At 36.2% G+C, this 27,731-nt stretch overlaps 1 protein-coding gene across 3 annotated transcripts in view; it reads right to left on the reverse strand.

Moving 5' to 3' along the window:
• AFG1L (AFG1 like ATPase) overlaps window positions 1–27,731 on the reverse strand; it is a 71,078-nt gene that overhangs the window by 8,768 nt on the left and 34,579 nt on the right. For all 3 annotated transcript variants that reach the window (XM_052781368.1, XM_052781367.1, XM_052781366.1), the window contains 3 exons: window positions 18,658–18,740; window positions 15,126–15,196; window positions 14,769–14,869 (listed from right to left, as the gene is read on the reverse strand). In XM_052781368.1, coding sequence (XP_052637328.1) covers window positions 14,769–14,869; window positions 15,126–15,196; window positions 18,658–18,740 — 255 coding nt within the window. The remainder of the gene's footprint in view (window positions 1–14,768; window positions 14,870–15,125; window positions 15,197–18,657; window positions 18,741–27,731) is intronic.

Raw genomic sequence — 27,731 nt, forward strand, 5'->3', positions numbered from 1 at the left:
CCATACTTAGGACTGAAGTATTGTTAAGTACAGAGGAGATCAAGTATGCCCATGTACTGAGTACCTGAGAGGGACAACAGCAGTGATCTAACTGCACGTGAGAAAGGAAATAATTCCTCATGTCTCTCTTCAGATAAGAAATCACAGACATCACTGCTATTCAGGTTCATTCTTTTATCACATGAAGAGTCCAAGCACTCTTCTGCTGAAGCCCAAAACCCTGAGGTATTATTCTATTCTGTCTTGCCCCAATATGACACACTTTCTCACCGAAACCATATGAATACACCCTCCCCATTTCAAATACAAAGTATCAAATACTAAAAGCCGATTCCTGAAGTAAATAAATAAATAAAAATTAAAGGCTTCAAACTTTCGCAAAATCCGCAAACTGAGGAAGATGGAATACTTCTTTTGCTTTTTATACAGACATAAACCCACAGTTCATAGAGGGTTACAATATGCATCTTTATCACAGCCAAACAAGAATTCAGTCTACTTCAGCAGTGCAAAAAGCAGGCAAATAAAAAATTCCTCTAATTAAGGACATAAAAGGCAGATCATTTCAAGCTGTTTAACAAGATTTTCTGAAACACCTACGCCAGCGCTAAGTGATAATATTCTGTAAATGTTGGCGGAAATGTGCCTTTGGAGACTCCAAAATCTTACAATCAGAAGGATCTGAGCCTAGCAGCCATGAGTATTTTAATAGAGTAAGTTTGTACCTCCCTGGCAAGACTCAAGTCTGGTGAGACGCAACGGAAACTCCAAGTTAGCCAGTCTGTTGTTATATATGACTCAGCTGGCATCAGCTGTAGTTCTTTACATAGAGGTGTTCTCAAACTCTCTCCTTTTAGAGTTTAGAAAGACATAACCCTGGAGATGAAGACAAAGCTTTTAATCTTGTTCTCAACATGACTTACTCTCATCTTGAACAAGTCCTTTAATTTTCTTCTGCCTTACTCCACTTACGGTAAAAAGAAGGAACCACCAGCAAATTTGCAAATGCTCTGGGGACAGCTTAAAGCCCTTTTTGTATTCCTCTAACCTTGGTATCGGCCCAATTTCCATGCTGCCTCCAATTGCTTCAACTTTTCTAACTCACCAGCTACACTCAAAACGCTCCAAGCGCAGGAGACCATGATGCAGGGGCACGCTGACAGCTTCAAGTCACATTCTCACTGGCCTGCTGCCCTTGCAAAACTAGCACGAGGCTGGCACAAGCACCCACGAACCAACTCTGTGCCGCAGAGGAAAGAGTCAGGGAAAATGTGTTCAAGGACAGATCACACCACTGCTGGAGATTCTGGCTGTACAGTCCATATACAGAAGCTCCACTGAGGAGCAGATTTCTGCTGTTTCAGCAGCCAACAGCCCTGCCCTCACCTTTACAGTATTGCCTACAGGCCCTTTTTCCTCACCTTGCATCAAGTATTGGCTGGATCCTGACTGCCAGCAATACAGGCTTGGACTAGGTAACAAGACTAGTGGCAAGTGATTTTAGACACTTAGCATTGTCCTCTGTATAACCCACCAGGGCTGAAATTTATTTTATGAACCTCAACCAGTCACAGAAAGTGTTTCATTTTAGTCAGTAGCACACATGAAGGTATTACTTCCTCTGAAATTGCAAATGAAGCTACAAATCTCCCTAATATTGATATAGATATATGTAATCCTCTTATTAAAAGTTTAGCCTGATTAATCTGGTCCTCTGAACAACATTCTAAAAATAACAACTTGATTTGGTGTGTGTTTCTGGTACCGTCTGATCTTTTTTGTTTCACTAGTTACCAATCAAAACTCAACTTCAGAACCGTAACACATTTACCTAACAATTGTCACTTACCATTTATTACCAGTTCTTTCACATGCTGCAATATTATTAAAAAAAAAAAATTAACAGATAAGAATCTTTCTTATGGTATTATTGTTCCTGCATGTGTATATAAGGTAAAATTGTTGTAGATTTTTGTCATTAACTCTGATGCCAGGAGTCAGTATTTTATAGCCATCATACTAATGCAAAACGCATTAGCACTAACATGGGCTACTGTCCTGACAAAGTGTTTACTCCACTTCAGCCTGCTTCACTGAGTTCTCACCTTCATTTGTTTTTGTTTCTCTGTCTACTTAATGCATTTTCAGCTATCATCATCTCAGTTCAAGTAGGATGTTTATTATTTGGACCTCTCTGTGGACTGTTTTAAGAGTTAGTTGTCTCCTGTTTCTATTATATATTCCATTCAATTAAAGTATAAAGCATCCTTTTTCTTTGTCGACTCATCAATGGCAAAGTAGCTCATCTTTTAGAGACTGTCTGAAGAATACAGAACACTTATGTTAGAAAAAGATATTTCATCTCAAGAGAAAATTTATTTTTGTTGATGGTGGAAGATATTCCAGGGCCTGCTCCAGTAACATCCTGAAGAGTTGTGATTGACAATAACCATAATTCAGTGCACACACTCTAACACTCCAAAACTTCCTAAAACCAAAATACAGTTTAAGACTAGATAATATTTACAACTTAGACATGAAGCAGTAACAAAAACTTACAGAGCTCTTTCTGTTGTTTCCAAAGGAGCCACACTCTATCACTAGTAGGGCTAATAAAATAGAGCACTGAGGTAGTATTTCAAGATCTTAATTCAAGAAAGGAACAGAAAAACCTAAGGCATGATCTGTGATGCAGCTGCATGCTGAATTTTAAATAAAAACTAAGATAGTTAGGGCACGGCTAACTTGGTTAAAAAAATTTAAAGACACTGATGGCAGTGCAAATCTATTGGAAAGTTCTGTAAGTTACAGGCAAAGATGAGAAGTTCATTTGAAGCATTATTAATAAACTGAGGATTTAATTAAGAAGGCAATTTCTTATCAAGTTTTACTGAAGGTTTCTGGTGGGAAAGAAAAGGCATTTCACTGTGTAATTAAAGATCATATCAGAGGGCATAATAAGGAAAGATTAAAATAACATGCAGTTTTGTTTTGGAGCTTCCTAACTAAGCACTATGAGTTGGCCTGCAACTTTAAAATCATTATTTTAACTTGTTTGAACACTACTTGACGTGAGGCTATACAACTTGTTTGTTAAAATATTCACTAATTGATTCATTATTCTTTCTTTTTAAATATTCCTTAATGTGTGTTTTAGTTACTAAGCAGGAAGACACCAAAAATAAACAGACCAATGATGTTTCCAGCAGTAACTGTGCAAATGAAAGCTACATTTTAAAAACATTATTAAAGCTGAAAAGTCAGACACAGATGTTAGAGAGCAGTTGCCTGTGCACCATTAATCTTCATCTCTTGGATATATGCTATAGTCTTGACTTACATTAACTGATGCTTCTCCTTCTCCCAGGATCCTTGACCTACCAGTATGCAGAACAGTGGTTCTCATATAACGCACACTTATCAACATGTGTTTTGTCCTCACTTCTGGTGTGTCACAAGATCTCATTCTTTACCAACTTTTCAAATGCTTGCCTGGAAGAAGAATTATGCATTTCTGCTTTGGCTTTTGTTACCACAACAGCTAGGTACTTCAACCTGCAGTAATGAATTTATCTCTACAACTACAGCTGTGTGTCAAGAAAGTGATACTATCTCCATTTTACAAACAGAAGACAGAGAAATTAAAAGCATATGTGAGCTCTTGATGTCAGGTTATGGACCTCTGAAAGTTGATTTTTTCAGGTTTCATGGAACACTACCAATTCAAAGTATACCACCCACTGAATTCCGTTAGAGCCATGACTATTGCAGTCTAGGACTCGGCGCCTCAAGAAGAATGTCCAGAAAATTAAGATTACAATTGCCAACAGCAAAAAGGTGGGGTTTTGGTCAAGTTTTTCTGTTTTGTTTTGGGTTTTTTTTTTGGGGGGGGTGGGGTTGGTTGGTTTTGTTGGTTTTTTTATAAATAAGAGTAGTATCACGCACTAACTCTGGCGCAGACTATGACAGAAGCCAATTATTCAAGGCAGCATTCAGCTGTATGTGATCATGTAATTACAATATCACATAGCAATGATTATTACTGTAGTGCCTATGCAGAAGGAGGGACAAACTCAGGTAACACAAGCAACAGTCATTCTGGAATTTTCTAACTGCATTTAGGTGTTGATAACACCTTATCTTATACCTACTGCCCATCCTTCGTGTAAGTGGTTTTCCAGCTTTGACACCTACATGGATCAGTAGAGCAGGAATCTGAGATCTATAAACCGTGGGGTAGAAGATATTTTCAGGATCAAGTACAGCCCCCTGCTATCTCAGGTTATCTCATCACAGATTCCTGGTAAGAACTGATTTTGTTTGATCTTACAGCAGAAGTTTTTTAGTCACATTTCTCATAGTGGAAAGTTGTTTCAGACCTTTGCTCTTCTGCTGATTAAGAAGATGCTTGTAACTTCCAGCTTTTTTTTTTAATTAATAAAGAATTCTATATTCATGTATGACAGTGTTATCTACTGAATGAAATAGTGCTTTTCCATTCTTGGTCTTTACTTGGGGTGACTGATGTGGATAAGGTTCCCACTTTTTTTTTCCCCCTCTCCTGTGGGGAGAACATGCATGCCATTCTAGCCTAGACTCTCCCAAATACACCTTTTCTGCACCTGCTCTGCTTAAGTTCATTTTCTTGCACACAGATGAATACTGCTTTAGTCATTGATATTTGCCCATTTCCCTGTTTTATCCCAATTCAGTTGAAATGTCAGTCTCACTAAAGCACGCTCCTGTTTATTCATCATTCAGCACAATCACTCCTGCCTTAGAAGAGCTTATCTACTAAATAGCAGCAGAGATCCACACTGAACCTACAAGAAGTGAGATGCCTCAAAGACCTATCAGCTGGTCAAAGCTGGCTACAGACTGGAGGAACTGCAAAAGCCATATTTCTGCTCCCAGAGCCCTCACTGCCAAATTTCCAGTTGCAACTCCAAAGTATGGCATTTGTCAACAAAAAGGTCTCCAAAAATAGTTAAGGCTTAAAAAAAAAAAGGTTTCTTTTGCTTTGTACAGTAAGCAAACAAGCCTACAAACATTTCAACAGGTATAAGTAGGTAAAACACAAAAGGCCATAAGAAAGAAGTGTATATACATCAAAATAACACGTAAGTTCCCCTTAAATAAGCTACTAGATCACAATTCAAGTGATCTTGTGATTTTTTAAGTTTTCAAAAGAACCTAAAAATTGTGGGAATTAGGTTTCTAGGTCATTCTATTTATAGGTCTATTTAAATATTGGCACTTACTTTTAAGATTTCAAAACCATGGTCAACAAAGCTTTAAAAAAAAAAAAAAAAAGTACATTCAGGCATTTAAGGAAAAAAAAATGAATTAAAAAGGCAAACACTTAAAAGTACAATCAGCTTCAAAAATCTTGTCTTTATGTATTCCCTGGTCTATAAAGTGTAGGATCTAAAACCTCAAGGTTTATGCAGCTTTCACTGAAGGGAGTGCTTTCTAAAATTAAGCCCTGATACACATATAACGAGGTATGAAACAGAAAGGAGGTTTAACGAACAATACTACAGCATTACAATATGTCTAACTGAAGTAAGTTTCTTCAAGTGTATTTTATAAAACATATGTGTGAGTTAGGCAACTTTTTTGGGGGGGGGGTGTAGAAACTGATTAAAACATTAGCTACATTTGCTTTAAGAAAAGATAGACTTTCAGTCCAGAGCTTAAGCTGCAAAAGCTAATCTCCTGCTGGGAATAAAACTAAGATCAAAATCAAACTAAGGAAAACTATGATTCTAAAATGTTACTGAAAATAGTGCTCACTTCTGAACAACTCCATGGTATGTTTATTTACAACTACACCCAACAATCCTACAATCCTAAAGATGACACCAAATTACACAGTGGTTACATTTAGCAGTTTTTAATGAAGGTAATTCCCTCAAAATGATTCAGAATCATTAAACTTCATATGCAGCTGAGTTGTGTCATCATGTAGGGGAAGACATTCAACTGACAGACACTTGCATTCCTAAATCACTTGTTGCCTTTGAAAATGGTGACTTTTTTCTTTTTTTTTTTTTTTTTTAAAGCTTAGTTACATCTTTCATTCTGAAGTGCAAGCTATGCAAGTTAGGAACCACATCTTCCTCCTGGTCTGTACAGTGCACCTATTGCAATGGAACAACAACCTAACAGAAAATGTTTGCCAATTCTTTGTTGTATTAATCTACACAAATATTGTATTTTGCCAATTACAGAAATGTTAAACAACTTCTAGAAAAAAAAAATCACAGTAAGATAACCTTTTACAACATAGATACTAAATCTATTTTCTTAGCTTTGTTATGCTGTAGTTTGCTAATGGTTAGTAACCCAAATTCCCTTGCTCTGTTTTCCAGCTCAAACTGAAAACATGACCTTATTTAAATTACTTTAAAAATAATAAACCCCATGGATTCATCTAGCCCCATATCCTCTAATAGTGGCCAGAAGCAGTTGTGTAGGGTGAATACAGGAATAGGATATGCATATGGCAATACTTTGCTGATATACTTTCCCAGGTAACGGTGACTTGCTGTTCATGAACTTCCATGCATTTCTGTATTAACCCTTTTGCATTTAACATGACTGTTTGTTCTTTAGTTTACCCATTCACGAAATCAGTTTTATAGATAGACTTTCCTATCATGTTAAGACACTATGTTCATTGGTACTTGGCAGCTGGATGAAAGGGTATATTTAATTACCTAATGAAAAGACTATAGGATCCACGAAGCAAAGTTATTCAACCTTAGTAAAGAAAAGGCTGGGATGTGTTTGAGTACACTATGAAGTCAGTACTCCCAGAAGAGGGCAGTAGTTGCTACGCACAAGTGAGAGGAAGACTGCAAAAGATAATGCTGTGAAGAAGACTCTATCTCCTTACTCCCTTAGGACCTTAGAAGATTACATATAATGTACACTGTTATCTAAATTATTTATGCCAACTCAAGATTCAAGCAAAACTGTCACAATTACCATTTTTTAAACAAAATTTTAAAAGGGAAATGAAGAAAGAGGACTGGCAGAAGGTGATTTTTCTAAGGCGTAATGAACACTAACCTTTATGTGTAAACACAGAGAAAAGAAGCTACTCTGATGGGGTAAGAAAGACTTACATTTGCATGATTGCTAGTTTACGATATTGAGATTTTAAAATCAAGTTAATATGTGTATTTTTAAAAGTATTTTCATCCGAACTTCAGATATACATACAACTGCTGAGAAAAGGGATAAGGAAAAATAAGTTTTTTATAAACACATTGTTGAGTTCAAATTATCAGATCTGACCATCCAAAAAGCCTTCTAGAATTTGTCACGGACAATTACAAACTGAATTTACTTGTAAACAACCAGCTCCTTAGAATCGACTATCCTGGCGATCTTTCATTCACACAGTAACTCAATGAAAAAATTAACTAATTATGTTTTGCAACAATCTAACTCCATTGGTAAATGTATCCCTCGTATAGATGGAAAACCTGACAGGAAGAAATTAATTAAAGGTCACAAAGAATGGGGGAAGTTAACATTAGCAATAAAATTCAGGAACTGTATGTCGGTGTTCTGCTTGGTGCCTCTCCCAGCCTTCTCTCCGGCTACATTTGTTCATTTTATGGGGCCTTAGAAAAGATGGTATGATAACAAACATTTTGATAAAAAACAAGCATAGTTCTCCTAGGTGATTACACTGGAGAAGCACATTTACAGGACTCCATTCTAGTGAGCAGGTAACTACTTTCAAGCCATGACAAAAGCTACCATGTGTCATACTGCCACATAAACCCTGGTGTGTCAGATCTGAAAAACTGCTTCTCATTTTGCTCTGAAGCAACTAAAATAGATCAATATCATCTCATGCAGCATTTTTTTGTTGTTGTTTTCCACGTGTTCACATAGCCAGTAAAGCAAAAAATCTAAGTGTATGAATTTGGTATTAACTAAGTTAGCTAAAACTTGGGATTTTCCTCAACTGGGAAACTATGATTTAAAAATCAATGCACACAATAATGTAACAAGATGCTTTCTACCAAGTCAACTGCATGTCACATCAGCATTGCATACAATATATTCTCTGTATTTTATTTTTATAAACATTAATGGACAACCAGTAACTACCAATATCTGATGCATTATTTTAGACAGAAATAACTCCTTATATTCTTGATGTGAAAAAATCTGATGCTAACATGTGAAACAAGAAACAAAAGACTGTAATACTAGAAAGGCACCAACTCTATCTCCCAAGGTCCTCAAGTATTAATTACAAAAGCAGCTATTTTGAAAATTCTACTTAAAGCTAGGAGATGTTTCAAATGGTATGAAGTTACCAGTTGCTGATTTGCTATTTTCATCTATTATATATTGGCTGATGTTTCATGAAATCATGTGATTCCGAAGTGGAAAATGTTTTAATATTTCCCTTTAAAACAGAATTTTTATTTTATTTCAAAGGAAACATCACTGAATTTGAAAAAGTTTTACAGGCTGTTCATATGAAATATTGTATTACAAACATTACTAAGTAAATCGTCTGAACAATTTCAAACACAACTCCTTAATCCTATACCAACAAATGGAGCATTTTAGGTCTGGATGTTTATCCCTCTGGACTGCACTGTAACACTTACCCAAGACCAGACCAGAAGACATATTGTCACAACGATGTGAAAGCAGAGTCATTTGGGTAATAAGCTCTTTCTCCAACATAACAAAAGCATCCATCCTTTCACACATTGACTCTTACAAAACTTAGATTCTTCTTTCTGGAACCATTAAGGGTTATGGATAGCCAAAGAAATCAATTCACCAAGTTCTGAGTACAATGTTGTCCACTAATGTCACAATGATTATTGAGAACCACATGAGCAACGGTATATGTCAGTTTCAGAAAACTCCAAAAAATAATATTGCAACTCCAAGATAATACTGCAACAATTCAGTGTAATCAAAAATAACTTCCCCAAAAAACTGATTCCCTCCATTACACTCACTTATCCCTCTACCTTAAATTAAATAATGTTTTTGGAATTATGAACCAAATGTAACAGAGGAAATAAGTTTAACTGAAGTTAATTGCATTAACTAAATCAAATTAGATTATATTTTGAGTTGTTCTGTCAGAAGACATTGACAATGTAAACTTTTTCACACACACACACAAAAATCTTGCTATCTTGCATTTACTGGATGGGAAACATGTAAACAAAAGTCTGAATAGAGTTGATATCCACCTTCCACTAGGAAACTAGTTTTCGTCTTGAAACTTTCCCATTCTGAATGGATGCCCCAAACTGACTTCATATGAACATGCATCTGTGTGTGTGAATGAATATTTATTCGTAAAAGTTTCAGTATTAATTATTATTACAGTAATAATTACTGTATTTCTGAGAGTTACAGATCTTGCTCCTCAAGTTAGACTTTCCTTTAGCAGTGGCTCAGTGAGAAGTTGTAGTGCTTCCATGCTGTGGACCAGGAATGTCAAATTTGGAAGAAATGGTGCTTGGTATCAGGGAAATGCCTTATACACATCCTGTGAAACCCCACTCAAATCCAAGGAAGCCACAAGCCTTGGAAAAACACAGTCTAAACTCACTGCACCGACGGGTAGTAGGCTAAGTATTGCCTACTCCCAAAAGCATGAGGGGGCTGAGTGCAGGTCATCCCCTTGAGATGGACTGGGCACGTTCCCGTCGGCTGCTGAACTTGTTCACTGCACGTGCAGGTGCAGTGAGACAGCTGCCAACAGGCAGCGGGGACCCTGAGTCTCTCAGGTCCCTAGTTTCAGACAATTTAAGACCAGAAGAGATCACGAGATCCTCCGATTTCCTGAATTTTAGAGACAGCTAAGCCTAAGAACTAGTACTTAGCTCAAACACAAACACCTCTTCCTAAAATGACACCCAGTTTTGACCCAAAACACAGTACGAGGAGGCTCTACCACTTCCTTCACTGTTCCAACTGTGTGAATGGGTGCTGCTTTTTTTTTTTTTTTTTTTTTTAATCTCAATCTCTCTGTAGTCTCTGGTTTTCATTATACCTTCTTCTGCCAGATTTAGGAGCCCATTAATACCTGTTTTTTTTCCTGTGGAAATAGCTGTACATTATAAAACCATCTTCCAGTCCTCTTTTTGATAAGCTGAACAAATTGAACTGTAAGTCTGTCATGCGAGGGCACAAATTCTCCAGCTGAAATGACTTGTGGCTTTTTCAACAGCCTCTTCAAGTTTTTCAATGTCTTTTCTAAAATTCTGATGTCAAAAACACACCTAACATTCTGCCATCAATCTGAGATGTTTTCAAAATTAAAATAATCTTTCTACCCTCCTATTTATTTCCACTCTACCCAACCCAGATGAAATTAGGTCTAAACGCTCTAACACTGGACCAAAACCTCCTTTTGAGCTGCTTGTCCATTACAACACCTAAATCTATTTCCAAGTCACTGTGCCTAGGACACAGTCTTCTCCTCCTGTGGGTATGACATGTGTTCCAAATTTCTAGAGGCAAAATTTTGTGTTTGCTTAGATTTAAAAAAGCAAAAAAACCCCAAACCCTTTCCCTCCTCCCCAAAATCTCAGTTCTGCTGAGAAATAAACTGCACACAGCATCCTCGTTTTCATTGCTCCTCCCCCCATACACACAGCACCCTTTGTATTTACAGCAAATTTGTATTAGCATTTATGTTATATTCAAAACTGCTGGGGAAAATAACTACTGTACTGGGCTTAATATAAAAATATACTCATTAGAAATGCTACACTCAACAACAATCCTTCAGTAACAATTCTTTTTCTAAGTTAGTTAACTAACTTATCCATCCATTTAACAAATACTTTCTTGACACTGCATAATGCCAATTTCTTAGTAAGAACAGCATCTACAAAACTCAACCTTTTCCACAAAATCAGGGAGACTGGAATTAATTTCATTTCCATTCTTTAGTTATCCACTGTGTGAATCCAGAACCAGCTTCTCCATTACCCTTTCTGGACTAAAATCTGACCGACAGCCTGCAGTTATACCGGTCATCATGCTTGCGTAGATTTTGCTTGTTTATTTTTTAATATTGGCAAATAACAGCATTCTTCTAGTGCCGTGGAACTTCTCTTGCACTCCAACATTTCTCAAAAATAAAAAGCTAGTTAGAGATCTCAGCCTAGTTTTCCAGGACTCCAACGACTCAAAATGTATTTGCAGGCTATTTTTAACATATACTAACTATTAACACACTGAAAGTTATTTTATTACCTTTAGTGAAACAAGTATTCCACTCTGCTTCACCTAGAAAAGTATTTTTTGCAAAACCTTTTCCTTTTTCCACATCATTATTAAAAGTTCACCCATATCCAACTAAGAATAAGCCAATAACATTCAGATAATACAAACCATATAAAACCTCCCATTTTACTTAACAACAACAAGCTTTACAGCTGAGCAGACATAATATTTGCCCATAATCTTTAGTTTGTCTTTAATTTTCCTGCACTTCATAGTATAGAATGAATGGCAACTAGTTATTTGATTCTGTCTTGACAGTGACACAGGACATACTTGTACTACCTTCTTCCTCAAAAAGTCCATCCTGGGTTTTGTTGTTGTTGTTTACACTTCCCTTTCCAGTTAGTTTTGGTCATACTTCCCTTTTGCTTTTGAAAATTACTTTTCCTGAACACTCAAATATGTAATTTCACTGTTCAGAAGTATCTTTTGGTTACACGGAATGTTAGAAAATTATGGAGAAGATTGTCCCTACGCAACACAAATTTCTAGATGAATTCATCACTGTAAGTTCCCATAAAGCTGCTCAAACCAAACGACCTTGTACTGGATGCAGTACATTTTATGCTAGAAAATTATCATTTGCAATTTTCAGGCTAATTACATTTCACCATTTCCTGCATTTCATCTACAGCATAAGCTTCCCATATAATGGTGTTTTTTCTTTATATGCTTTTTATAGCCAACTGCTTAAGAAGCAATGTACCTCATTCTCCATTTGCAACAGACCCCTATGAGTACTACCCTCTTGGGTTTGTTAATTAGCAGACTGATTGATATGTATTCAAGATCCTTGTGTTAATTAACTTTAAGGCAGGTACCAGTGTCTTTAATGTTGCATACCATCCTCCAGCTCTTTTAGCCACTGTCTTTAAGTAGGCTGTAAGCACTGATTCCACATTCTTGTTTTATGAATTGTCCCATGAGATTTCAATAATATCAATTATATCTCATTTTCTCAATTTCTCATTAATGAGAATTTCCCATTTATCATGCTTGTCACCAGGTCTTATCATTGCTATAAACCCAACTGCAAATCTTGTTTTCAATTCTGTCAGAAGTTTAATTGGCTCCTATGACACCAACTTCAAATTGCATTTATCTACCTAGGAAGCTTTGCTTGGGCTGTCACTTAAGCCCCTTCCTGGTTGCTACAGGCTCCGCCTAGGAAGATTCCCCACCCCGCATCCTTTCACACAATCTGGCTTCCCATGGGACTTTGTCCCCATGTCCTACACAAAGAAACCTGCAGATTCACTCTAGCCAAATCCAACAAATTCCCCTCCAGTATTTTCTTTTGTAGATCTTCCTTTTCATTACATCTTTCTCAGCCTTCCAGTTTCCTTTTTCTTAATAGTTGCACTCATGATGCCTGTCAACTTGTCTAACATTTGGCACCACAAGCAGTACCAAATACCTTGTAGCTATGTCTCCTACCCATTTCTGCTTTATCCCTCCACAAATAGTTCCCACTATTAGCCAGCTGACTTGAATATTTCTGAATGACTTTATACTTCCTGTCATGTTGAATGTCTCCTGACTTTGGGGGTTTTTCTGGCTACAAACCACCAGTGCACACTTCTGGATCCTACCTACTTCTTCTGTGGCATCAGTGGGAATGACTTCCCATTCTGACTGTTAAAAAGAGATACTGCATGTACAAATTTTTCCATCAAAAAGTTGAAAGATTTCATGAAAAGAAGGAACATGGCTTCATGGTTTGACAACTGAATTTTTCTTTTGCCTTTTAGCAGATTTTAACGGCAACAGGGTGGGCAAACAGAGCAACACAGCAGACAAGGTCTTAAATGTAGCTTATACCAATAGGAATTTTTTACTATTGCTATGAAGCCCTATAAAAGTTTACATTCATGAAAAAAAACATATTAAAGGCAACTCAAGCCGTTCATCCAAATTTAATGGACAATTCTGAAGTTCATGACTATATTTCTCTATCTATGAAGTGAGCACAGTGATACCACCTTACCAATACACTAACGTATTATTTATGAAGATACATCAGTGATCTGAAGGGAAAATTCATGGCAAAATAAATAATTGTATATAACAATTAAAGGTAGAAACAAATGGAGGCATATGCAAAGAAAGTAAGTGATGACCGAGGAAGCTGTTAAAGAAAAACATTTATTGTCTGCTGTGTTGTTTTAGTTTTAAGCATGTGATTATTCCATTAGAGACTATCATAACACATCTGCAGAAGGTATCTGAATTGAGACAGCATGACTCCCCAAGTCCTGCATGATCAGCATAAGAACACTACTGTTAAATGATGTTTAACATTTCATATGGATTCTCTTTACTTGTTCTGAGCACAAACCAAGCACCTCAGCTCTGTGGGGTCTGAACCCCACATAATTGTTCAACCAGATCAGAACCTTCAGACCCAAAGTAGTGGCCACTGCCATGTGAGCTACCAGAGCACTTCTCCTTAGAAGCAATTTATCATTCCATTTAAGTACGTAAGGCATTTACTGGACTAAAGAATTTCACAAGTGTTTGCTGAAAACATAGTTTCCTGATACGTTAAGAGGCACAATGAAGAAAAGGACTTAAAACTTTCAGTGAAAAAGCAAGCTATTGTACTCATGACATACCTCCATTCTCACAAATGGCTAACTGGTTTTGTCGGAAACTAAAAACCAACAAAGCCTAAAACCTACAGTCTGAAACACAACCAGTGAAATTTCTGTCCAAATAGTTATCAACTTGGTAGCTACAAGGAAGTGAAAACAATGTCATAACCAAAGGACTGGTCAGCATCCTGAATCAAAGGTGCTATCAGCCCAGTTTAGAGTTGTGATCATTTAACAATAACTTCAGGTGTGAGCAGAGAGGTCACTGAAGTACTATGCAACTTCTGGGGGACTGTCTTCAAACCCACTGGAGGTCATAAAGAAAGAGAGCTTTTCAGGAATCACACCCCACGTGTTTAGCAGAGAATTTGGCAGTATTTAGCAAAATTTGGCAAATTTTGAGAAGGCCTGGGACTAAACAGCCCCTATACAGCTAGTCACAACTAAGGTATGCAACAACAGCTTTACTCTAGTGGTGCCAGCATTACTACTCCTTTGCTTGAGTATCAACTTAAACCCCAGATTTTAAAAACAGTATTTGAATGCTATTTACATATTGGTATGTTGTGACCACTAACATACTAGCAATGATGTTAGCCCAGGCACATACCGTATTAGGATTTTTGAAGACAATCTGTGATATACTTAAGAGTGAATTTACTGTATCATTAAAAAGAAAATTATTATTGTTCTTTTGGGGAGTTAATTTTTTTTCTCCTGTTAAATTCAAAATCTTTCTGCCAAGTTAAAAAAAGCCCTTTTAATTTAGTACAACTTGGGAAAATACCGAGTTTTTGTGTTTGGGGTTTGTCGGGGTTTTTTTTAAACTGTGAAAAGTCTGAGCGTTAACTGATCTAGATTTGACTGGGTACTCACTCTGTCGCACAGCTCTTCAAACGTTAAGTCTGCAATGGTTCCACACGCTTTATTCAGCCTCAGCTCTCTGCCTTGCACTTTTAGAATCCTTGGTCTAGTTACTATGGGAACATGAACAAAGACTCAATCTTCTCTGGATAATTACTATAAAATTCATCTCTTACAGATAGGAAATGCATAGCTTGATGAATAATAGCACATGATTCAACACATAAATTAGACAAAATGCTGATACAATGACTGCCACTTGAGTGTGGCATCAACCCATATACAGCAATGGAACTTATTAATTGGTCAGTGGAGATTGGGCATTGTGTTCTAAATGTATTCTCTTTCAAGAGAAATTAACTTACGTACAATCATTTTGTTTCTGAGCCAGCTCATCAAACAACTTATCCATGACAGCCTCCACATCAGCTTCACTTGTGCTACAGTGAAAAGAATAATAGAATATGAAATTAATAACACTTGAAGCCAACATCAAACAGCTGCCTGAGCCTGCTTAGCTTTTTGCCCATAAAAAAAGAGAACAGGATGTTATGCTCTAAATACAAACATTAGATTTAGAATACACTTAAAAGTAGAGAATATTAACTCTCAGGTAGATGATTCTGCCTTATTTGCATACACTGAAAGACTTCTGTGTTTTAAGCTGCTTCCAGTAATGAGGCAATACAGGCAGAGCAGATCCATTAACACTATGTGTACACAATGAGAAAAAAGGCTTCTGGCTCTATCTTGCATGCAAAATAAGAGCAAATAGACAAGGCAAGGCAGTCAAGCACCTAAAGAACTATCCTTTGAAATTTCTGAGAGGCGACTTTGTGAAATTAAATATTGGAGCAGCTTTTGGGGTGTTGTGGGGGGAGAATCAAGTCAACTGATTGTATTGATCAGACAATTTGCAAAATTAAACTATGAAATTGAAAATACCAGCATGATCTCCCCATTAGTAATTTTATCAGTTTTCCCCGCTCTGTCCCCAATGCTATTTGGGAAAAGATCAACCACAGACAGTGAAAATGCAAAATATCCGTGCTGAGAGCTGAAGTAAAGTTTATATTCATCTTCTGGTTGCCACAAGAAGTATAAATCAGCATGATCAGAAAATATTTTTTGTCACTGAATGGGTTAGAGGGCCAGTCTTTCTGTGTTTCATTCTTAAAGAAGATAGATAATATTTGTAACTGTTTGTTTTTTCTCAGCTAGTTTGAAAGCTGAGAATAGTAAATTAATGCTACGGTAGACAATAAACTAGAACTAGGATATAAAACACTTCACTGAATTTTGTATAATCTCATTTGGTGTGAAAAGTCTACTTTTACAGATCATGGATGCACTCAAGTTGCATTGCTTCACACAGTTCTAGACCTCCTCTAAATGACAAGTGATGATCAGCACGTTACACAATTACTTTCCTGTTCATTAGGACTTAAGCACCTTAAAAATGTTAACAGCAGAGCTGAAATAACTACTTTTTAGCTCAAACTTAACGATAACAAACCTTGTAGATACAAAGAATTTGGATAAAAAAACTCTACAAACTTCTGCAAGTGCCATTTCAAACACTTCAAAAACCTTTTCTGAAAAGGAGATTACATAAAATTGTAACTTCAGAAAAAAAAGTTTCTCTCAACATTGATACTTGTGTGCTGCTTTCCTCTGACAAAACACCAACTGAAAAGGAACAGATAAAAACAGAAAAAAAAGCCATAAAAGGGGGAAATAGTGCATATATGTTGGAGAGTATGCATATAACTATCAAAAAGTTTGATGTAAAGGCTACAAGAAGAAACAGCCGAATACAATGCTTAGGTGGATATTTGCACCTAAATGCCAAGAAAGTTTGTTTTGAAAACAGACACCCGAGACTGAGATCACAAAAGCTAAGTTGATCAGAAATCTTGTAATTGTGTTATACTGATTCCTTTCAGATGAGTATGAAACAGCTTTAAACAACCCTTAGTTGCATATTTTAAATGAAGAAAAGACTACACAAATTATGAAGCATCAAGAGGATTTTTTAAAAAGTGTCATGATGATACTATCACCATTAATAGGGGAATGAAAACATGTTGGACAAGAACATTTTCTTTTGGGGGCAAGACTGGTAAATAAATTTCAAATATCTGTAGCAAAATACTGTATAGCACCTAATATTATAACAAAACAGAACAAAAAAATCCCCACATACTGTGCTAGTTCTTCAGGGTTGAAAGCTCCAATGAACAAGTTTGAATAGAAGAATGAAAGAGATTCCCTCAGAAAAAAAAAGGACGATAAAATAAGTATCTCATCTCCATTGGCAGCTACAGGATTTTTTTAAATTATATTTTTTCCCCACTGCTTCCTAATGATTTATACGACAAGCTCTAGAAGTAACCAACACCTTTCCAATGAGAGAACATGAGACAGACTTATCACCAATCTCTGCCATTCACTCAATCACAAGTTTTACAGCAGAACACCATGAAATACTTTGGCTGGGTACTACTCCTGGGACTTGTTCGTATTTCTTCTCCTCTGTCAGCTGATGCCATAGGCACCACGTTTAGCCTTTTACCTGCTAGAAACCATGCATGTGCTTTTCCTTTCTTCAGAGTACGGACAGTGAGAAAAGAATATGGTAGGTGCTCTCCGCAATTATCAAACAGAAAGTCACAGAGTGCAACGGGTGCAATAAGCTGGGCCGTAAGACGACAGCTACGTAGGCATCGGAACAAGAGGCACGATGAGCAATGCCAAGATAACAGTGGTAGCTTCAAACAGTAATTCCAAGCAGACAGCGCAAAACTTTAAGAAAGTGGAGTCAGGCAAGAATATAGAACAAGAATTACTTTTCTTGAGTTCATACAGTCACATTTTGTTTGAAGATACAGAACCTGCATTTGCCCTGTTTTCCATATATAAAATTCTGTCATTTCCTTCCAGAAGCAGAAAGAGTTACCTGTTGTAATTCTACTAAGCAGTACTCCTCCTTCTGGACAAACTACTACAATTTCTAACTTGATAATAAAGTGATACGGACATACTTAATTTCAAATATCTGATACATCAATGAAAATACTGCACCTTTCTTAACGGAAACATGATTTTTAAATCGATATTGTATGTTGGTTTGAAAGATACAACAGTTATAAATCTCATTTTAACTTATTGTTGTCTACCTTGCTCAGGTTGTTATTGATTAAATAATACTGTAAGAACAAATACAAAATAGAAAAATGCCTGCAATGCAAAGGTTTGAAAGTATTTAAAAAAAAAAGAGGATGTTTCTATTAGGCAGATATATGCTGCAACTATAAGCACACTGTGAATGCATTTTAAAATATATTTATTTGCAAATATAGAATAAAGTGCTAAAGAAATTTTGTCATGATAAACAGACACAATCTGTCAAAATAGGAGGGTGTTGGTTTTTTGGTTTTTTTGGTTTTTTTTTTTTTAAATCCACAGCACTGGAAACACCCAACATTAAATGAATCCTTGTCATTGGATTTCTATAAATACTTAATTACTTAAATACAATAAGGATGTTCTTCTATTATAAGAGAATTGTGCAATCTCTTACAAGAGGATATTCATTACTTTCTAACCATCTGTCACTTCAGTTCTCCAAACACCACACCTCCCCAAAAAATCTAATTAGTTTTTATTCAGTCACACATTATAAATGATGCTAGTGTCGATACTGAAAATGTAGTTTAATGAAGTTAATATCAAGGCATAATGGAAGGCGGTTTGCTGAACAAAATGGACCAGAAGGCAAAGAAAGGAAAAGTCACACTCTGCTAATTCTACTATACATTTTTCATTTCCCATTGACTAGGAAATTACTGGCTAATAAGAAGGAAAACGAGGACAAATACCATATCACAGATAAACTTACAGGTAGTAAAGTTTTCCAGCAGCAGGAAGCAGTCGTTTCCTGTAGTCTATTCCAGAATCAAGCTGGATTGTGCTGCAGTATTTCTACAGAGACAAAAAAAAAAGAAAAAGCTTTCCTCAAACCAAAGCTGTATTTACTATTGTCTGTGTTAGAGAGAAGACACGTTGCTGTGATAAACCATCAGCATGAATTTCATCTGCAAAACTGAAATTCAAGATCACAAAATTGAAGTCTCCTTTACATTTATGAAAGCAAAGAAATAAGCTGGAAATCATTCACATATTCGAAACAAAAAAGTAACCATTTTCAAAAGTCCATCAACTAGAAAATTAATATAGATTGGAAGCACACGAAATGAAACGATGGTGGGTATTACTCATTCTCTCTGGGTAGTGCTTTGTTGGGGGAGTGTGTAAAAATAATTATTTTCACATTAAAGAATATACATTTAGACACAGAAAATTAGGAGCAATAAAACTTTAACAGACTATGATCAAATTCTAGCAACAGAGACAACTGAAACTACTTCTACTTTATAAGCTAAAAATAATTTTATCTTTTCCTTCTACTAAGAAGATAAAAAATTTTGTGAGTCGAACATCAAATATATGAACTAAGTCTTGCTGCAAGATCGACTGAAGCATAAGGAGGAATAAACAAAGCTCTATATCAAAAAGATTTTGTTTCATTTTTGTGATGTCTGAATTGACTCAGGAAAGGATCTTCTTTTCTTTTTCACTTTAAACAACCTGTAAGATTCCCAGTGTGATACAGATGTCCCTGAGCCGTCACAATAATTACTTCTGTTAGAAAACTCAAAACCAGCTGTACTGAAGGGTGCTTTTTTTGATTCAAGGCCTGAGACTGAGAGCAAAATTCTCCCTAACCTCAGTGGGATCTAGATTTTACACCCTCTGGGGCAAAGGGAATAGCTCTGCTTATCTGTTATTACTACTGCCAACATACACAACTTCTGGGTGCTATACAGCTAGAAGCAAAAGCAGCTATAAAAGAAAGGGAGGAAAAGTTTTAATATTTTAGAAAATATACCTCTATCAATAACTTAATTAAAGCAATAAAACTTTTTTTTTTTGTAGGTAATTCAACACCATTAAAATTCTGTGGATTGCTAGAATCCATTAAATTAATCTACTTCTTCACTGCACTATGAACTATTAGTTTATCTTTAATACTCTTGTGAAGCGTTTCATATTCTGTGTGTCAAATTTTTCAAAGCCTCCTTGAGGCCATTCAAATAACAAAATTGGAAATGTCAAATCTCATTTCTAGCAACTACATTGCAGTAAAAAAAAACCCTTGAATTTTAGAAGAACTATCATCAGTGATTTAAGGAACAATGACCCTTTTGAACAAATGTGTTGCATAGGACTTATAGATTACAAATATCTGCAGGAGTGACTATGATGACTCATTGCACTAATTTTTTTAACCTTGGCTATTACTGAAGGCTCTATACCTATTTTAAACCTCCAACTTTTCTGCAAAGATATACAGCTGAAGAAAGAAGGTGAAAAAAAATCATCCTGAAAGCACAGAATCCCAGGAAAATCCATGTATCTTTAATTCCGGTAAGTGAAAAAGCCATGCTAATCAAATCATTATCTTGGGCTAAGGCTACTGCAAACACAATAGCATTGGTGCTACAATATTATTATAATCTATTCCCTTTCTTTTTGTGAAAGCTTACAAAGAAAGAGAATAACAGACCAGAAGAAAAAAGTTCCAGAGGCATGTAATAATATGCACAAGGGAGGGAGGATGTTTAAGCTTTTCTTCAGCATCAGTCTGGCAGTCAATCTAGAAGGAAGATTCCTGAAATTTCACAGCAAAGCTGGTATACTTAGCTTTTCTTTGCCAGGCACTGATGCTCAGCATCCTTCCGCCTAATGTTTTATTTTTTCAAAGTAGAAGATTAGCTCAAGTACTATTTTCTTCATGTTAGTAGGGGCGAGAAAAAAAAACCCAACCACAACACATTATTACTACAGCTATGCAGAATATGAGATTATTTAGATTAACTTTAAATACTCAGATATTTAGTAACACTTTATCATTTTGGCTTTTTTCCTGGAAACAACAGATAGGAAATTTGGCAGGAATTCAGCCTCATCTCTTTGGCCTTCAAGGTGGGTTTACAAACTCTACTGCTCTCTCAGGGTGTTGTGTTGCATACAGAGTGAAGAGTGAACACACAACTACCTATACTTAAGAGTGTGGTATGGTTATAGTAGGGCTGAAAGAAAAAAAAAAAGGGCACCTGAACACTGTAGCTGGTGTAAATTTATTGTGCTGATATTTACAGCAGTGTTTGTGGCTCAGCTGCTAATGACTGCTGAGTACAGCAGACATTCTGTGCACTCAAATACAGACTGATACTGGGCTATATTATGAAGGCCACTGCAGCTTGCTGAAATATAAATCAGCACTTGGTGATACAGTATTTTAGTCCACTTGTGTTCTGCTTACAAATTTATCACTCCTTAAATGCACTGACAGTCTTTTATGACTCCATGATTTAACATTATAGTGAATGAGTTTTGGAGCTAAGAACCGTAGATGTAAATAGTACCAATATAGCTATGAAGTATATTCATTTCTCCTGTCTTCCTTCCCTTTTCTCTTTCTTCAGAGTAATTAGTATTATCACTATTCAGGAAAAATCGCTATCATTAGTGACACTAGTTAAGAAGAGCTTGTGTGCTCAAAAGCTTATTTACGTTTTTGGGCCCTTTTTAAGCTACAAACAGTTGCCTAAATGAAAGATATTTCTTTTTCCTATAAACCCTGTCTTGTATGTCTACAATAATGTACTACTACTGATTCTAGTGTGATATAACATTACACAGTTTATTTCAAAAACTTGTTAGATATTCTGGGCTATAGGACCTTTCAGCCAGAAAGGCAATAGCAGCATCCCGGTCAGAGATGTATAAAATATAGTTATTACAGTCCTTCCTTAGGAGGCAAAAGCCAACTGAACCGAACATGAACAAAATGGAAAACCAGAATTCTGATATACAGCAGTTTTCTGTAACACGCGATATAAGCATAGAAGTAGGAGCCAGTTAACAGAAACATAGGGATACTTAGTCCTTTGGAAAACATTTGGCCTTTTACTATCCTGCTCCTTGAATTTTCCTAATTAATTTCCAATTTTGGTTTGGGTTTGGGTTTTTTTTTGCTTAATTCTGTGCCATCTTTCAAATACAGTTCTGCCTCTAATTTTTCAAACCAGCATTCTCAGTCAAATTCTGGTTTATATTTTACTTTGCATGTCTAGCATATTTTTCATCCATTACTGTCTCAAGAACCACTGACTTGGACCTTGAAGCCAGTTTCTTCCCCCCTCCCTGCTTTTTTTTTTTTTTTTTGGCATCTCCAGACTGATGCTCAGTTCAGGAAGGTACTCCAGCCATTTAGAGCCCATGTTCTAAACAAAAATAAAACAGCCATGAGAATTTCCTAACCCTTCTACAGGTTCACCTGAATAAGTATCTACCGCTGTTCATCATTAATTATTTCTACTGAGACACTTCAAAGCTCACGCACACCTATTCTGTTAGACACTGTATTCATAAAATGGATGGCCCCTGCTATTAAAACAAAACATTATGATCTGTGTAGCAACATGTTCCCAGAAAACATTCCTTTAAAACATGATTGCTGTTGTTAGATTATAACCTTTGTAGGGTAGGAACAACCTTCTCCTTACGTGACTATATGACAGTAGAGCATAGATCTATAGGTGCTACTGGAAAATAACGTAACGAAAAAAAAAATCAAACAGAAGTGTGAATAAAGAAATCAACCATTAAATGATAATGTGGAAGAAATTAATGCCAACAAAATGGCATACAAACATGCACTGGTGTGGGCAATGCTATTTATGCAAACTGAGCTCTATGCAGTAGAGAAGAGAAAGGGCGTGATAGCAGTACCAGTGAACTGAAAAGGTGGTAATGGGAGGATTGTTTGCACCACCAGGCAATAACAACAGCATTTCTCCTCCAAGTTAAGAATGTACCGGTGGAGATAGTTCTAAAGGGGGATTCAGCACATGGTCACCTTTACTCAAAGCCAGAGTCAGAAAGGTCACAGAGAAGCTATGTGCTGAGCAGAGATCCAAAAGTTTTTCCTTTTGGGGTTTCCTTTGTAGACAAGGGTACCCACCACAGTTCTTTTGTTTCTACACACGTAAACATTCACTTATCTGGTTCACAGGATGCAGAGGGCAAAATGTTCATATTTGTAAATAATTTTTTCAAGAGAAATGCTTTAAATGTTAAAAAGACAGCATATAATCAGAATGTATAATAGAAGAAAATAAAGCACACCAAAATATTGTAAACATTCAAGCAAAACACTTAAAATACTAGATTTACAAAAATGAAAAGCAGATACATGGTTGCACACTATCAAAATACAAATACTGCTCACAACTGTAAGAATGAAATACTGAACCTCAGAGAGGGTGCATATGCAAGTACCACCATGCACCTTCTCTCACCTTCAGAGGTGTCAATGACATTATACTCCTGCATCATCGAACTAGAAAATCAGTACTATCATTTACAAACCCTGCAAGTTTGGGGGTGGGGTGCAGGGGAGGTAGGCTTCTCTACTTTTTACCCTTCATCTTTTTGCAGCCTGGGGAAAAACCCTACTAAGATTACGTGTAGAAGTTCCAGTTTCTTTCTTCATCTTTGGACTAACTTCTCCAGCACTGGACTGATTAAACCCTACAGATGTGATTGCATCCTCACACTCACTAATCACCACCACGGAATCCTAATCAACAGCCAAAGAACTAACTGGAGTGCTCAGATTGTTAGTACTTAATTGTCAAAGCCACGACTGTAACTATTGGTTTCCATTTTTTAAGATGGAGTTTTAAACTTTCAGATTTCATTTACTTGGGCTAAACTTCTACTTTTCTTTTGAAATAAATACTTAAAATTGAAGCTACAGTTAGTCTAGTCTGTTCTTGTGGAACCATCTACAGTTTCCAACAGATTTGCTATTCTATTGAGATGTTTCAAGTCTGACTTACCCTATTCAATTCAAATGCATAAAATTAATTAGTCATACAATTTATTTTGAAGTCATTTATGTATTTATGTGTACAAAGAACAAATACAATTACAGAATTGAAAACGCAATTAGGAAGTTAAAAATAAAGCATGATCATGCACTCATTTCCACTGAAGTGGCATAAAAACTTTTTATTCCAGAAGGAAAAAAGACAAAGCCTCAAGGCTCAACTCGAGACAAAACACCTAAAATGACAACTTTCAGATAGAATAGATAAAATTAGACTTTCAGTATACCTACTGTAGAAAGTTATTGAATATAGAGTAATATAAATACATTTTTCTTCCTGTAAGCTCCTCTAATATTCCTTTGTTGCTGCAATCAAGAATGGTAGCTATTAAAATGTTTCACTGCTGAAGAAATTAAAGTACACGACATGATAGATCCTTAAGTAGAGGAACAAAGGTTTCAGAAAATCTCAAAAGGCAAAGTTAACTAGATAACCAGCAAGTTCAAGACATGTGTTTCCCATGTGTCATAAAAAACCTGAAATGCTAATACATGGGCTTGTATACATTTAGTACATGAGACACTGTACTAAATACCATGTGTCCCTATGAGCTCAAATATTGTGATCATCTCATGACCCTTGATAATGCAGGTTGAGCAGGTATTTCTTAACCTTACTGGAGACCACTGTAAGTCAACCCAGTTGTCATTCTCTGCTCTGAATTTTAATGGCATTAAAAAAACAAAACCAAAAACCAACATACAAACTCATACAAATCACCATGTCAGCCCATAGGGTAAGACAAACCCTATCAGAGAACCTCCAGAGAAGGTGTAGGGGAACAGAGATTTGAGAGTGCTTCACCTTGGGATGATCATTACCTTAATTCCCACACCTGCTGAGTTTCCTCAGCCTTTCACACTTGGGTCAAACCAGACACCTGCAAATGCAGCAGTAGCACTGCATCTGCAGTATCAAATACACCTTCCACACAAGCAGAGTATCATCCTATCCCCAGGCATGCAAAGCTGCACAAGTAATACTCTTGGCCGCTGGTATAGTTCTTAACAAGCATATTAGAACACCTACAATTAATAACCAAGCCATGCCTAACTGAGAAGTGCAACTTCTAACCACTCTGAGCAAAAGGAATCATAATTTCCACATAGGTATCACCTTCCCTTTTCAAATGCATCCTCAGCATCTAACTCTTTGTATTAGCTTACATACAAAAAAACACCCCACACCTGTCCTGCTGATTTGATCTCCATTAACAATACACAGGATCACTAATATTCCTTCCCCCCAGCAAATCAGAAAATACTGAGATTGTTCATTGGCAATCATTCCTCTCATACATTTACAACCAGCCTGAGAGAGAAAAATTCTCTTGCATCACACAACATGTAGACGCATGATGAGAGCCATCAACCAGCAACAGAGGAAGAGTTCCTCAGGTAAACAGAACTCACTAAACTTAACCATTTTTATTTTTCATTATCTGACTCCATGTAGTGTTCAATTATCAACTAGAATATTATTTCTTCTTTCTTAAAATTCTTTCTTAAGCGATTTCAAGAAAAGGTTTCTCTATCCAAAGGATACCATTACAATTGGCATTTTCCCAAATGATTCATAACTGTGGCAGAACAAGAATCCTCTTAAGCAAAAATGCAGTGTGTCATGAAAAAACTATTTCTGACCTGCGAAGCATACCCACAGGTTTTAACTTTGACATACTCTCAAAGTCATCAGCAAATGACAATCGCCAGCACGTTTCAGAATGTGAAACTGGTCCAACTGGGACTCATGAGCTGGGCAGGTCTGTCCACAGCCTGCTGAGAAGTGTACAAAGTTAAGTGCAGTGTTTCCTCTTTGGTGCAGCTCTAGAAGGAGATCAACCAGACCATTAGTCACGAGCAAGCGTGATACAGGTGCAGGACCTTCAAAGGGCTGCTCTTTTTATCCATGCTTAAAATTTGCCTTATTTAAAAAAAAAAAAAAAAGAGAGAGAGAGAGAGAGAATGTAAATCAAGTTTGTAACACTCTTAACTTTCTGCTACACCAATCCATGGAAATGAGATGTACTCAGGGGGAGGGACAATGAGAAAGGGAATCATCAGGTATGGTGATGGATAAAAACTTGGTCCAACTGTTGTTGGGTGTGCATACAGTTTTTGTCTCCCTGTTCAGATGTTGTTGAAACAGTAGACTTTAAAGAAAATGTCAATGAATCCTCATAAGCACTATACATGACCTCTGGGGTAATTAGCAATCATTCAAAAGCAACAAGACTAAAATGTTCTATTCTTTATTACTGTCAGCTCTTGTCTTGATCAGCATTTTAATAAAGATGGTTCATTGCTAAGACAGTTTCATGAATCAGTCATAATTACATTCTGACACGCAGTGAATAGTAAAGCAAAACTAAATATCACTTCATCAACCTTTCTAACCTTTATGCAAGTATTAACTGTAAATAATTTTTACACGATCTTACAACAGAAAATCTGCATATTTCTTAGCTTTGTACATACTCTACCCTAACTGAATTTCCTGTGACCTATACCTGAAAAAAAAAAAACCCTTACAATCAGTCATAATTACTTAGCTTTGCATGATATTCAGGTGTTGCCTTTCACAGATCAAATCAACTTCAAGTACAAAAGGCTATTTGTTCTACAAAATAGTGCAATGCTTTAAGGGGTTAACTGATTTTTTTTACAGTCTTTTCCCCTATATTCTTCTGCAATAACAAATTATGGGAAATTGCTACAATAGCTAGACACTTCATGTTTGTCCCAATTGTGAACATTGTAACAAAGCAAAACAAAAAAAACCCCAAACCCAAAAAACCAAGCAAATTTTGAGGAAAACTTTCAAAATGTCATTCAAGAATCCTGTACAATATCAATGAAACTAATCATGCTCAGGTTAATTTTGGATGACAAACATTTTATTTGTGAGTTATTTTTAAATGCACCTAGAGCACAAAGATCTGGGAAGTGAAATACTGCCAAATATAATTTTTTGAAATGAATCTTTTTCTTACACTTGTGACAAGAATATTTAAACTTTAAACTGAAGAGTTTAGCAGAGAGAAATTTAGGCATAAAAGTAATTCAATGGAAGTTGCACAAGTTTACATTACAGCCTTCAAAACTTTAACAACTAAGAAACCCCACTATTCTTGCTACCACAAGGAACATACGACCTATTGTACAACTTTTCAATAACTTATTTTAATGTCTAGCTACAAATCAGCTACCCCCTAAGAAGAGGAAAAATAGACAATTAACTTGTAAAAGAATGGTACATGAATAAAGACAGAGACTCTAAAAATGTAGTGTTCTGTGAATAGTATTTCAGATATTCAGACAAAAGTGAAAGAATTCAGGAGGTACAGATGTGGCTGTGCTGGGTAGGAGACAAGTAGCCTCTCCTTTTTCCAGTCAGGGAGCAGAAGAATGGCAGAGTAAACTTCCATGCAATACAAATTACACTGAACAGCTCTCCCCATTTCACATCACCTAAGAAATCTTCCTTTCAGAATAACTATAAATACAAAGAAGAAAAAACAAGCCACAACCTAAAACCAACCCACAAACCACTGTGTAACATTCAGTCTTGCTAAAGAACCAATAATGACTGTAACTTTCAAACTCCTAATAAACAAGCTGTAGTGTCTGTGAAAAACAAATGCCAAGAGTTCACTCCGAATTTATAACATGATGTTTTGTAAGCTAAGGGTCAAATTCACCCCTAATACATGTACTTCATTGGAATTATACCCTGGATGAAGTTATTTGTCTAGATTTCTTTTTTGCTGTTGTTTTTCTTTTTAACATTTGATTTGTATTTCTTTTCCCAGTATTAGCCTTTGCTCCTGCCAGAACTGTTGGCAGGCAGGGGAAAAAAAAAAGGTAGTGTTGATTTACGAAACTGGATTTCCCAGAATAAAAAAAAAAAAAAGCGATTAAGATCTAAACAAAGGCTAAAGATGGCTTACGCT

This window comes from Harpia harpyja, chromosome 3 (assembly GCF_026419915.1).
Source record: "Harpia harpyja isolate bHarHar1 chromosome 3, bHarHar1 primary haplotype, whole genome shotgun sequence".
Classification (NCBI taxonomy): Eukaryota; Metazoa; Chordata; class Aves; order Accipitriformes; family Accipitridae; genus Harpia; species Harpia harpyja.